The 14,000-nt window shown below is 36.8% G+C and overlaps 1 protein-coding gene across 12 annotated transcripts in view; it reads right to left on the reverse strand.

Moving 5' to 3' along the window:
- KDM4C (lysine demethylase 4C) overlaps positions 1-14,000 on the reverse strand; it is a 437,501-nt gene that overhangs the window by 35,132 nt on the left and 388,369 nt on the right. For all 12 annotated transcript variants that reach the window (XM_012543361.3, XM_012543360.3, XM_012543362.3 and 9 more), the window contains one exon: positions 13,814-13,984. In XM_012543361.3, coding sequence (XP_012398815.1) covers positions 13,814-13,984 — 171 coding nt within the window. The remainder of the gene's footprint in view (positions 1-13,813; positions 13,985-14,000) is intronic.

Raw genomic sequence — 14,000 nt, forward strand, 5'->3', positions numbered from 1 at the left:
AAGCAGTAGAGTAGCATGATTAAATCTATGGGTAAGAAAGATCAGTCAGAGAACAATAATGGCTAATTCTGATATAGTGCTTTAGTGTTGTGGGGTGCTTTAATACAGCATCTTATGTGATCCTTACAATTGTGCTATTTCAGATAAGAAAACTCAGGTTCCTAGAGATAAAATGACTTGTCCATATTCAGACTTCTCCCAAATAATAATGGTAAGACTGAACAGAGGTCATCCTTATCTCAGTACCCTATCTACTACCTCAGCTGCTAAGATAAATGAAAAATAAACTAGAGAGAAGATGGAATAGAGATGGTGAAGAGCTGATATAAGTTGATTGCAGGCAGCTGGTAACTAGAACCTATACCAGTGGTTATGAGGATTCAGAGGAATGGAAAGATCAAGAAAATTTGGCACAAGTAGAATCAAGCCCAGAGGCCATATCATTGAGTCAAAGAATATGTGGTGGAGAATAGGATTACAAAGCCCAGAAAAGGAGGGAACCTAGGTTAGGAAGGGTTACTGATGCTAAAAAGGATTTTGTATTTGATGCTGGAAGCAACAGGAAGACAATGGAGTCATTCAATGAGAAAGAAGAGCCAGAAATACCATAAGTTCTTTAACATGGGAGACCAGGTGATGTTACTGACAGAAAGAGTATATTTCAAAAGAGTAAAAAAGTCAGAAGGTTTAAATGGAAATTATGGACAAGTTGATCTGGAAATGCTGACCGTAGGCAGAAGTAGAAAAGTCCAGCTCTCCACTGCAAACTAGAGTTTAAAGAAGGGAAGTCTATGGAGAAAGATTTTTTTTGAATTATCTACATAGAGAAAGCAGTGGGAATTATGGGAATGAATGAGTCTGTCAAGGAAAACCATTTAGAGAAAAAAGGAAAGGGCTGAAGTTTGAGGAATACATGGAAAGGTTAAGAGAATGGAGTAGGGACAGCTAGGTGGCACAGTGGATAGAGGACCAGCCCTGAATTCAAGAGGGCCTGAGTTCAAATCTGGTCTCAGACACTTAAAACTTCCTAGCTTTGTGATCCCGGGCAAGTCACTTAACTCCAAATGCCTCAGAAAAAAAAAAAAAAAAAGAGAGAGAGAGAGAGTGGAATAAAAGAAACCAAGATGAACTAGTCAGAAATGAAGAAAGACCAGGAAAATGTGATTTCTCAGAAACCAAAGAGATATGAGTCTTTAGAAACAAGTTGGTCAAGTACAAATGGAAAAGGTCAGGGAGGTTATAAACTGAAAAAAGCTAACTGGGTTTACCATACTGGTGAGTTTTCAGAAGGGTCTGTTAAATCTGAAGGTCTGTGAAGAAGGGAAAGAAAGACTCACAAAAGAAGGGAAAGAAATATCAAGATATAGATGATTTTTTTGAGGCAAGTAGATGGTAGCTGGATTAAACAGATGATCAGAGGAAATCCAAATAATGTAAAAAGAAATGCTCTTGAACTTTTGCTTCCTTTTCAACTGAAAACTGGATTATTCTGGAAACTTCAAAAACTCAAATGACAGAGTAGCATTTGGTAAATAAACTCTGAATATACTTTGAAGGTTCTCTCATGACCAGTGTAGTTATTACAAATTCCCAAAGAACCTAACAATGATATTTTCTGAGAGGTTTATATACTAAGAAAGTCTAGTCTATTTCATTCCTCCTGTTTAATTATGCTCCCAACTCATTCATTTATACTTTCTTATAATCTACAAATTCTATGGCACAATATGACTCACAGATGCACAGCATAATCCAAATAAGAGGGACTCTTCATCCACTTGGATTGTCCTGTATGAATGGTAAATTGTAGAACTCCTTTAATGATCCCAAACATTTCCTAGAAACAGTCATCTCTTTACAATAGTATTCTCTCAGTGTTGTATGACTCTGCAATATCTTACTTACTCCCCTTTTTCTCCTCTGATAGAGAACACCACTGTGATGCAGGCCTTCAACCCCCACACCTAAGTGATTATAATAGCCTATTGGAGGAGCTACCTGACTCAAAGTCTCTAATTCATTCTCAATTCACTGACTAAAGTGATTTTTCTAAAGAACGTCAGGTCTGACCACGACACTCGACTATTCAAACTACAATGTCTCTGTATTGCTTCCAGAAGCAAATAAAAAACCCTATTTAACATTCATAGCCCTTCCTTACCTAAATTCCCTCCCTTTCCAACCTTCTTCTTTTTCCTTATATACTCTTTAAACCAGTGATAGTGGCCTTGCTATTTCATTCACAAGACATTCTACCTCCCAATCCCTGGCATTTTCTTTGACTATTCCCTTGCCTGGAATGATCTGTCTCCTTATCCATGCCTACTGACTTCCCTGGCTCCCTTTTAAGTCCCAACTAAAGTTCCACATTTGGGATTCTAGCTTGCCACTAGTTTATTAGTAGTATAGGGTAGTGGGTAGAGTATTATCAACACAATTTTGTTCAAATCTCTCCTGGGACATAGTAGGAGTCTGACCATGGACAAGTGATGTTTGGGCTAGCTTTCTGGAGGTCCTTCAGATGGGCCTTGGTCTCAGCAGGATAGATCCCATGAGAATGGTCAAGAATAAAGTCCAAAGTCTTTATTGTCTCCTTCAGTCTCCCAGTCCGAATCAGTCTACTCCACAGTCTGACAGTCTCAACCGTCTCTCCCACACTGCAAGAGGCATGAGAGCCACCATGAGACTGTCAAAGATAGAATGTCTGTCTTCCAGTCCTTCTTAGCCCTTATATACTTTATTGTAATTACATCATTACAGCATACTGATTATGTGTGAACTAGAGAACCATTACATCACTATACTAAGTATATATGTGAACTAGAGAACAATAATCTCATCAATCCCACTGAGTTAACACCTTGTTTCAAGTATACTTCTCCAAAGTCCCATCTCTTTACAGACCAAAAAGGCACTTATTCTTTAAGAGCCAGAGTTTTTTCATTTGAAAATAATACCCATAATATATATGACAATGAGTATTAAATTGGATGATTAAAGTGCTCTGCAAATGCTAAAATGCTGTATGAATGTAAAGCTGTTGTTATTCTTTGACTAGCCTTTTTAAAACATAAATCCAAGGATGTCACTCCTTTGCTCAAAAATTTGGTGGCTCTTTTTGGCTTACCAAATAAAATTTAATTTCCCTTATCTGACTTTCAAATCACTCCATAGTTTGACATCATCCTACTTTTCCAGCCATATTTCATGAGACTATCCTGCCTAAACATTAAACTTCTGCTAAATCAGATACGTTCCCAACCCTTCTTAACTTTCAGACCTTCACTCCATCAATTATTCCTAATTATCCTATAAATAACTTGTTTGCACATGTTTGTTTGTTCCCTTCCTATTAGATTGTGAACTTCAAGGGCAGAGATTATCTCCCCAGTGCTTAGCATAGTGCCTGGCATATCGTAGGTGCTTAATAAATGTCTGCTGACAGACTGCTTGAATGTTCTGGAATACCAAAAAGAGTATCACTCCACTGGCAATCATAGAATGAAGGCGAGTAAGCTGCAACATGTAAAAAGTAAAGAATATGATTAAAGGATATCATGAGAGAGGTATAATTAAAAGAAGATGGGTTGAAAACTTGGTAAGAATAAGAGAAAATCTATACTTGGACCATGTAGCACTCTAGTCTCTGTGTCCCATATCAGGCCCCATAAAGGAAGGAACATCACAATGTGGCAGATTTCAGGGAGGATATTGGTAGGAGTCATGCAGGAAGGATGTACATAGACAGACTGACCTTCATTACTAGAGGAGAGATCTACATAGATGAGATCACAGATTCTTTTAAATATTGAGAGCTGAGAGTCTAACTGAGTCTATTGTTTCATAGATATAGGAAATGCCTGATGATGAAATTCAAGAGTAGATTAGTACCTGTTTTGCAATTTAAGTTTTCAGATTTTCCTGGGGCACTGAGAATTTATATGCCCAGAATGTTAGAAGCAGGACTTAAATCTAGTTCTTCCTGAGTGTGAGGCCTACTTTTTAGCACTATGAGCACTCCTCTCACCATCATTCTTACTATGAAAGAAATTCAAAGCCTTTGTCACTTTCTGTAAGTTAAGGGGAGAAGGGGAAAGGAATAATGTATGTGTCAGTCACTATGTTAAGCACTTCATAAATATTATATCATTTGACCTTCACAACAGCCCTACAAGACAGGTGTTATTATTATCCCCATTTTCAGTTGAAGAAAATAAGGCAAAAAGAGCTTAAGTGACGTGCCCAGAATTACACAGCTAGTCTGAGCTAAGATATGAACCCAGGTCTTCTTGTCTCCAGGCCCAGAAATCTATCTACTTTGTCACTTAGCTGCCTCAGTAACAGTAATCTCATTGAGTACTACCTATTGCGTTGTTATAACCTAAGTAATTTCCCTGGTACCAGTCCCCCCACTTCCAAGTGATTCTTTACAACATTGCCGGCATGCATCTTCTATTCATTATTTCCTACTCATATTTCAAAGTTTCCAGAACTTTACCATTACTTCTAAATAAAATCCAAATTCATTGCCTGACTTTCTAAATGTTCCACAATTTGGTATCATCTTAACTTTATAACTAAATCTCCTAGAAGTTCCCCTAAATAAGGGCTTCATTTAGCTATAGTCTACTCACTGCAATCAAAATCTATTTCCTAGACAAAATCTATTTCTAGACTATTTTCCTAGAACCAGAGAACCTATCTGGAATTTCCAGATAATGACCCTGAATCCTTTCCCTTTGCCAAGGGTCAAAGGTAGTATTCTAAGTATACAGAGTCATCAGAGAAGATGGGAGGAAAGAAGAAGAATAAGATTTTGATAAGTTTTTGTTTGATGTCCCCATCAACCTGAGTGATCATAGGGAAAGTGAATATTTCACTTTTTGGAGATGTTCTTAAGTGTTACCCTGTTGAATTCAGACAAGCCATATTAATGACGAAAATGGGATAATCATAAAGCCTTTGAAGTTCGTAATTTTACCCTGGGCAGAGCCTTTAAAAAGTCTGTTACCACCTGAAACATAAGGCCTCTGAGCAGAATTTTGGTGGAAAACTATATGTTTTGTCAACATTTCCTGGAAATATTTGTAGCATATTATTTTCAAGTCCCACTTCTGATACATACAAACTTTATGATCCTGAGCAAGTCAACTAACTTCTCAATGCAATTCAAAGCAAGACTATAAGTTGCAAATGTGTATTAGACTAGGGAGTTGCCACATCAGAGGTTCTACACTGATTTGAGTGGAGGCAGTTATGGATCAAAGTTGGAAATATTCAGGGCATAGTTCTAGACACACTTCAATGTCAAAATTAAAAACTGCCCCTGCCCTCAAGGAGTTTATAATCTGCTAGGGAGATGTAACATATACATAGCTAAGTATACATAGGGTTACCTGAATTGCAGAACAATTGCATTGATAAAAGTTTCCTTAACACCAATGAAATCATAGGTCCAATACTGTCCCTCCATCCCCAAGAACACAGACAGTCAGTAAGTCATTTTCTTTCTCTCTCTCTTTCACACACACACACACACACACACACACACACACACACACAAGTATCATAACCATTAGTATAAGCTCTTTTGAGTGCAAATGGTAGAAAAAATTGTGGGAAATCACTTCAGTTAAATAGAAACGGTAATAGGGTGACAACTGTTAGTCGGGGAAAAAACAAAGAAAACAAACCTTGTTAATATTTTCATGTTATTCCTGCAGGAAATTATCCATACAGGGTGCAGTGTTGTAATGAGCTTGTACAGAGACTAAAAGTTTTCCTCAGTAAGACCAGAAGAGGACAGAATTGGTTAGCATATAAGGTAGTTCTGAAACCAGATGACTCCATAACTAACATTCATAAACAAACACAAGGAGAAAACCAGAGCTATACAAAGGGCTTAAAAGTTTGCTTTGTGCTCGTGTAGAGTAACTTGACAAAGCTTTAGTCTTGCCCTCCTTCATCATCTAGGTGCTTCTTTTTTATTTCAACAGATGTTGAAAACTGCAGCAGGCCACTGTAAAGATTCCAATGATGGACTCTTGCTGTCGAATTTCTAAATGGCCCTGCTCTTCTCATGGCCAGCAGTGAATTTAATGTGCAGTTAGTCACAGAGTGATGGAGCACAGGCTTCAACATTCTCATCACACTGAATACTCTCTTGAGGCTAGTACTAAAAGGAGGTAGTCACATTAGTGTCAGCATAATCATACTAAAGGCTTCTGGGTTTGTTCTGTTGGTTTAGAAAAAAAAAAAAAAAAAAAGGACCCTGGTGTTTCTATGCTTATTGAATTCTTTCAGATAGAGACACTTCCATTTCAGAGAATAGTAGGAAATAAAAAAAAAAAATCATCAGTTTCTGTGTTGAAATTTTCGAGACTGACAGTTTGAGTCGTATAGCAATATATCTTTTATTACTTCATCTGACAGCTTCAGATGGCATGCTGAGTTTAATTGAACTGATATATACATTCTGCAGGTGTTCTGTTGAGTGGAAATGTTTTAGACAATTTCTGGATGACAAAAAAGTAAAACACCTGGATATTGGATTCTGGCTTGTGCTTATGTCTTTGCCTACTTCTGTCTGTTAAATAAATTAATCCTTGCTTCCTAAGACAAGTCAGATAACCTAGGGTCCAGGAAAGTAAAAAGAAGTATCTGTAAATCACCAGCCATTACAATGAGATGGGTGGATCTAATTTATGTCTTTAGCAACATATCTTGAAAAGAGTCTTTTTATCATAGTTGGTAGCCACAAAGGTTAGTCAAGAAAGGGACCAAGAAAAAAACACAAGAAAGCTATGAAATTTCCTTCCAGCAAAGATATCTCCAACTCCATTCTCTATAAGAATTCTTTTGGTGACTTACAGGGCATTGTGTTTATGTTTCTAACTATATCACATAATATTCACAGAGTGTAAATTGATTTCTGTCATCAAGGAGAAGGTGAAAAGATTTGAGGATGCATTTGTATTCTCAAGGTTATTAAGCATTTTTTTTTAAAGAACAGAAATATTCGAAGAAAGATAAAGAAGGAAAAAGGATGTAGTGAGGTAGAAGAGAATTGGAAATTAGATGATGGATAAATGTCACACAGAAGAAAAGGGGAAAAGAGCAGAACCACTGAGTATTTGGGTCTACATAGTAAGCATAATGCTCTTTCTGAAGCAGTTGGTGAGCTGGACCATGCCTGAAGTCAGTATAATGCCCGTTATTCGTCCTTCATTCTTTTTTGTTTTATTTTCAAGATAACTGGGGTTAAATGACTTGCCCAGAGTCACACAACTAGGAAGTATTAAGTGTCTGAGTCCAGATTTGAACTTAGGTTCCCCTGAATTCAGGGCCAGTGCTCTATCCATTGTGTCATCTAGTTGCCCCTTATCCTTCATTCTCAAAGAAAACCTCAGCATCAAAGAGATGACACCATGATATGCAGTGAATTGGATTTAATTGAAGGAGGGCTAGGCAAGGTTCACCTGCCTCAGTTTTCCTCCTAGAGCCATCTGGATCCAGTGCCCAGATACAGATCAAGACAACTGGAGGTGATCCTGACCACAGATTATAATGACAACCTCAATTGTTCAGCTTCTCTTAAAATTAATTAGCCCAAGAAAAATAGCATAGATAATTCATTTTAATCCTAGACTTTACAGTAGCTTCTTAATACGTTTTCCTAATGCTACTCTATTCTTCCTCTCCTATTTATTCTGCACATGTGCTTGAATAATCTCTCTTGTACATAGATTTGGTTATATCACATGATAAGAGTTTAACAAATTTTTATTGATGGAAAAAAAATTCTCTTATTTCAAGAAATGGTGCTACAGATTTTACAGGTGCTATCAGATGGGCATATATTCAATGATGATCCAAGAGCAGGGGTAGTTAGAGACTCTACTGAGGAGTAACTAAGTTAGTACAAGTCCATTGTCTTCCTGGGGCATCTATAAAGAACTGACTGAGGGCTTTCTGAGAGAAGGCAATCCTTGATGGCCTTTTGAGGTGACTAACAGGCAGAGAGAACATATCATCCGAACGCATCTAGCTAACATTGCTGCTTACAGTATTTTTTCCTTGGAATAACTGTTTTAGAGTTTTGTAACAATGTTCCTTGGGATTTTCCTTGTGGGGTCTCTTTCCAGAAGTGATTGATAGAGTCTTTCCGCGAATATTTCCCCTTCTGTTTCTAGAATTTTAGGTCAGTTTTCCTGAATGAGTTCTTGTAGAATGCTATCCAGGATCTTGTTTTGGTCATAGCCTTCAGGTTAGGCCTTCAATGAGTCATTTCACATTTTCTTCCATTTTTTCATTCTTTTCAGTTTGTTGACTGATTCTTGCCATCTTACAGAGTCATTAGCTTCAATTTGCTCCTTTCTAGTTTTTAATGTGTGATTTTCTTCAGTTAGCTTTGGAGTATCTTTTTCCATTTCGTTAATTCTTCTGTTTAAGGAATTGGCTTTTTTTTTTTTTCCCAGAGAATTTTTTTCCTTTCTTTTTCAAGATATTGACTCTCTCATGAATATCCCTCATTTCTTTTATCATTTTTATTCCAACCTCTCTTATTTGCCTTTTGAAGAAGTCTTTTATGAGAATTTCTAAGAAGTCTCTTTGGGCTTGAGACCAATTTATCTTACTCTGAAATTTCTTCTGTGGACATTTTGTTCTCTTCTGAGCTCTGTCTCTGTCTGCTCTTTCACGGTAGTAACTGTCTATGGTCAAGGCTCTGTTCTGTTTCTTGCTCATTTTCTTTCCTTTTCTTTCACTATTTTCTTTTTCTTTTTTTCTTTTTGAACTTTTATGGTTGAGCTCTGATCCTGGGGCCTAGAGGGCGCTGTCCCCAAGCTTCCTGTGCAGCTCTGAGCCAGGTTGCCCAGAGCTTGCCTCCTGGCTGAGCCCGGGCCCCGGGCCTCGGACGCCGATTTGCTGTGGCCGAGACGCTCTCGCGGGCTTTCCCGGAGTCTGCCCGAGAGGGCCGAGCACCCCTTCCCCCCACGGACTCTAACCTTTCTTGAAGCATTTCCGCCCCCGCCCCCGTCACAGGCACCGCTAAAGATGAAGGTTTTTAGGGCAAACTTTTCTTCTCCTCAAAGAAAAAAAAAGCAAAACCGGGGAACCTTCGGGTCTTGGGCACGCTGGCTAAATAAGGCTGCCGGGTAACGGACTGGCCAGTCAGAGCCAGGGAAAGGTAGGGCTGGGCGTCTGGGAGACCGCGTAGAACACGGGAACCGGGGCCTTGTGGCAGGGAAGGAAACACCCGGATAAATGAGTTTGGTACAAAACGCGCCTGCAGGCAGTTTTTCCGTTCTCATGAAGGAGGCTTTAATTGGGAAATGAGAAGACAGACAGAAAACTGCCCACAGATACCATGCCTAGTAGCATTTCTGACACAAAAAGAACAGCGGGAGACCGAACTAGTAATCTTGTAACATCATAGCAATATCTAAGAGAGAGAACAATGAAACCCTTGTAAATGAATAAATGTGCAAAGTGTATGTAAGCAAACAGCAAGGCCTAGAGAATCCCACGCAGGGAAGAAAGCCGGACCTCCTACCTCACGGAGAGGAAGTAGAACACAACATCAAATAGAATGTGGACTGGAAGGGTTTCTTAATCAAAAAGAAACAGAATAAACAAGGGGATATTCAAACATTGAATGTCAATTGCTGTGTCAACAAGTATTTATTAAGCACTTACTATGTGTCAAGCACTACGCTAACTTCTGGAGATATGAAGATTACAAAACCACTTCAAAGCGGGATACTATGGGCATAGTGAATATCAGCTTGGATATTTATTTGCTGTTACTCTCTCAGCCAAAAGCTGAAGCAGTCACTTATATTAGTTATAATTCTATCTTTCAAAAGGTTGAAGAAGTCTAGGAAAACTATTCTGATAGTTTTCCAGATCCTGATTCTCTCTTCCTTCAGATGCCTTCTTTTTATATTTTTTATGAACATATAATTAATTACATATGCATTTGTGGTCCATTGAAAAACAAAGTTATTAGTAGGGACTGTTTCATTCATTTTATTTGTATCCCTAGCATTAATGTCTGGCACATTACTAAATGCTTGGTAATTTGTTGATCAAGCAAGATGAAGTAGTTGAAGTAGTGACAACAGAAACCTGCAGGACAAGAGGTCATTCTGTCATATAATTTGTGGATAGTAGAGAAGTACATTAGACATAGACTACTTTGTATTATGGATTTTTTAGTTATAAACTAATTTGTACTTTAGGTTTTAGGACAGCAAATTTCAAAGAGTTCAGAAAGCATAAATAGCATGCCATCTTAAGCCCACCATCTGCCACTCCATTGCCCTATGGGAAATGGACAATTTTAATTCTTTAGAAATTATGATATTCCATACTGAGTGTAAACAGATGGACCTTTTTTGAGAGAGAAGTTTGGAGTCATTAAAAGCACTGCATAATGTCCCAAAGGTTCTATTGATTTTGTTTAAAAAAATATGTGGCATAACATAGTTTTGTTTGTTCTTCCTAGCTGATAAATGGTAAATGATTTAGATTTAGGGAATTTGGGTTGGTATAAAATTATCCCATGTTTGAACTAATTGAAGTTTGTTATAAATGTTGTTTTTATAGTTATAATGATTTAGACACACAACATACATACTATTGTGATAGCCTGGGCAATCAGAGGTATGAAGCTAGAAAGATGAATGCCAAAAGAGGAGGACACTGAAAAGGTACCCAGAATGTGTAGGAAAGTTCTGATTCTCTAAGTCTCATTTGCATGTGAGCTTCTAGAGAGCTAGAGGTGTCTTATATTTTTGATTTGCACAGTGACTTCCATATAAAAAGTTCTTACTAGATGCTTTTTCATTCTTTCCTTTATGCAACAATATAATGCGATTGCCCTCCAACTAATAACTTTTTGCGTGTAACAGAACTATACTGGGACAATAATTTCTATCAATTATCTTAAGGTACCTCCGATTAACTACCAATATTTATTAAGCTCCTACGATGTGCCAGGCACCATGCTAGATAAAAATGAAAAAAATCCTTCATTTCAAGGAGCTCATATTTTAGCAGGTTGGATAATATAAGTATATGCATGTGTACACACATATAGATGCACACATGTACACACGTATTAAATATATAACTGGTAATTTTGATGCTTGGTGCTAGCAGAAGGGGGATCAGGATAGTTCTCATGTACAAGATGGTGCTACAGCTGAACTTTGAAAGAAAATAGAAATTCTAAGAAGTGGGAAGGGATTATGTTCCAGGCATTGAGGAAATTCTGAGAAACACACAGAGATGAGAGTGGGAATATTGTGGATGAAGTACAGCATTAAAAGGCAGTTTGGCTAAGCTGAAGAGTATGTAAATGGTAATAACATATAATAAAGCTGAAAAGATATGTTGGAGTCAGGTTAGGAAAGAATTTAAACAACAAATAGTGGAATTTTATTTGATAGCAAGAGTAACTGGAAGCCATTGGGCCCCTTATTGTCTCTTTTCTTCCTTACTAATAATATCTTAAGATCTGAACAGTTTTTTCTAAACTGTTTTTTGAGATTCAAAAATGACAACATTTCTAAACAACATCCAACAAAATATTTTATTTCTCTTTCAAAACCCTGAACCCTAGTCTCTGTTCTCCAGAGTGCTCTGAAAATTTTCTAAGCATTTCTTATAATTAAGACAAGTGACCACTAGGTGTTGTTTATGGGCAGACATCTACTCTTTTTTAAGAATGAGACAAATGAAAGGAAAGGGAGTTTCATATAATTATTTTTAAAAGCAGAGACTTGTAGAAGGAAGTATAAAGAGCACAAAAAAGTTTTCCAAAATGCTAGTCAAAGGATAATTCTTATAGAGTCTTAGGGTTATGCAGGAAGGAATAGAAATCCAAAGGAAAAGGGTCTGAAGGTTTGAGACAGAAATCTTAACTTTCAGAAATAGTTTTTCATTCAAGAATCCATTGTGCCTTACTGTGTGAAGCTTCCCTCCCAAAATTAAGATTTGGAGCTTGACGGAACATCTGAGAGCACCTAATTGAACCCACTCCTTTTATTGCATAAGAAAAGAAAGCTCAGAAAACTCAGTGACTAGATCAAGGTCACACAGACTAAAAGTGAAAGAAGTGACATTCAAATCTACCTCCTATTCCAATTCTATTGCTTGTTTCCCTCTACTATACAATTCAATTAAATTCACTAAGAAGGAAATTTAGTAGGTGCTTATCATGTAAAAGCATGTTAATCTGCTGGGGATAAATATGCCATGAGAAATGACATATTCATTCTTTTGTTTTGCTATTGTATCCTATTGGTTTTACAATGAAGGTGACTAAAAAACAAAAACATTTAGAGTTATATAATTCAATCTTGATTTCATAATCTTCAATTATAAGCAATCTTCTGGTGAAATGTCTTACCAAAATAAATGGAGTACCTAAAAACCAATTTTATCCAAGAAAGAACATAATCTCTGTAATGGCACAGTCTTTCCCCTTGGGGAGTCCTTGTTCCATCCTTCATGGCTAACATTTCAGAAACTTGCCCCATGTGTTTTTAATCTCTGTTGTAGCTCAGTACAATTATCTCTATGCTTAGTATCCACAGAAAAGCCATTATTTTCTTGTTTTTTTTTAACATGCTTGTATCCAGAGTAGTAAATTGTTATGCTGGGCTAAACTGGTCATGGTTCTTCTTACCATAATCCCCATTTTGAGTTTAATACATAGATGGTAATTTACTGCCCACCAGTAACTATGATCAAGTGGAATGAAAGTACTGGCTTTGAAAAGAAATGCAAATGAATTACTTCAGTGTATTGTACAGGTTGTTTGTTTTCCCATCTTTTAAATAAGGTCACTTATGTTTATATACTTGTCTTTCTTAAAAGCTTGAAAATGTTAGCACAAGCAAAGTGAGTAGATCAATATTTCATATTCCTCATGAGAAACAAATCATAGAGTTAAGCACAAACAATCGTGTACGGTCACATTAAATATTCAGTTGCTCTTAATGTGTTATTAAAGAATCATTAAGGAACTACTTTAAAGTACAAACAATATGAAAACATTAGTAAAGATCTTTTTCGCATCCTGAGACAGTTATCTTGTATTCTGGGGATTACAAGGTGACTTAAAAAAGGAATAACACTATGATCACTAATAAGTTTTAGTTAATATTATTTAAAATTTGATGCTATTTTCAAGGGTCTTGTATTACAAATATTATTTCTTTTGGTAAACGACTTGACAAAATGTGAATTCCTCTATTATAAATATACCATGTGTTCACAGACATTTTATTTTATTTTTTAAGGGGAGGAGGTACCAACTATTAAGGAAACCATTTCTTGCTTTGCACCGAAAGAATCAATAAATTGCTCATTACTTTTTCTTCATGGCTCCCCCCCACCAATAATATTACATGAAACATCCATAGATACAAATGTGCAGTCAGATAAGATTAATAGAACATATATCCCCCCATTACAATAAAAAATTTAGAAGTGTGAATATTCTAAAGAAGAGAGTAGGTGAATTCTTATTTCACTTTTTTTGGCTGAACATATTTCTCATTTAACTAATAGAATTTGGAAGATTAGTCTGAATTCTCTCAGTGAAAGAGTGGATATTAATTAGAATAAGAAATCTGGAAGACTTAAAAAATAATTCTTTGCAGTAGAAAATAACAAACTGAATTGAATATTAAGTCAAAGATCTTTGTCTTAAAGGTCAAAGAAATGTTCCTGAGAGGTTTGCTTAAATTTAAACACACACACACACCATAGAATACATAGCTACTTTGGCAAACATACTCACCACAATGTCTTCAGGGAAAGTATCTCTACTGAAGGAGCCATCATCAAATACAACTTCATAGAAGGTTTGGGACGTCACCTCTATTACTCTGCAGCTATAATATCGTGTGTTCCGATGCTTTGAGATGACAGTCTGACCGACAGTGATTGCCTTTTCACAAGCTTTGGATCTCTTCCATGTGGATAAA

The sequence above is a fragment of the Sarcophilus harrisii genome, chromosome 1 (genome assembly GCF_902635505.1).
Source record: "Sarcophilus harrisii chromosome 1, mSarHar1.11, whole genome shotgun sequence".
NCBI classification, from domain to species: domain Eukaryota; kingdom Metazoa; phylum Chordata; class Mammalia; order Dasyuromorphia; family Dasyuridae; genus Sarcophilus; species Sarcophilus harrisii.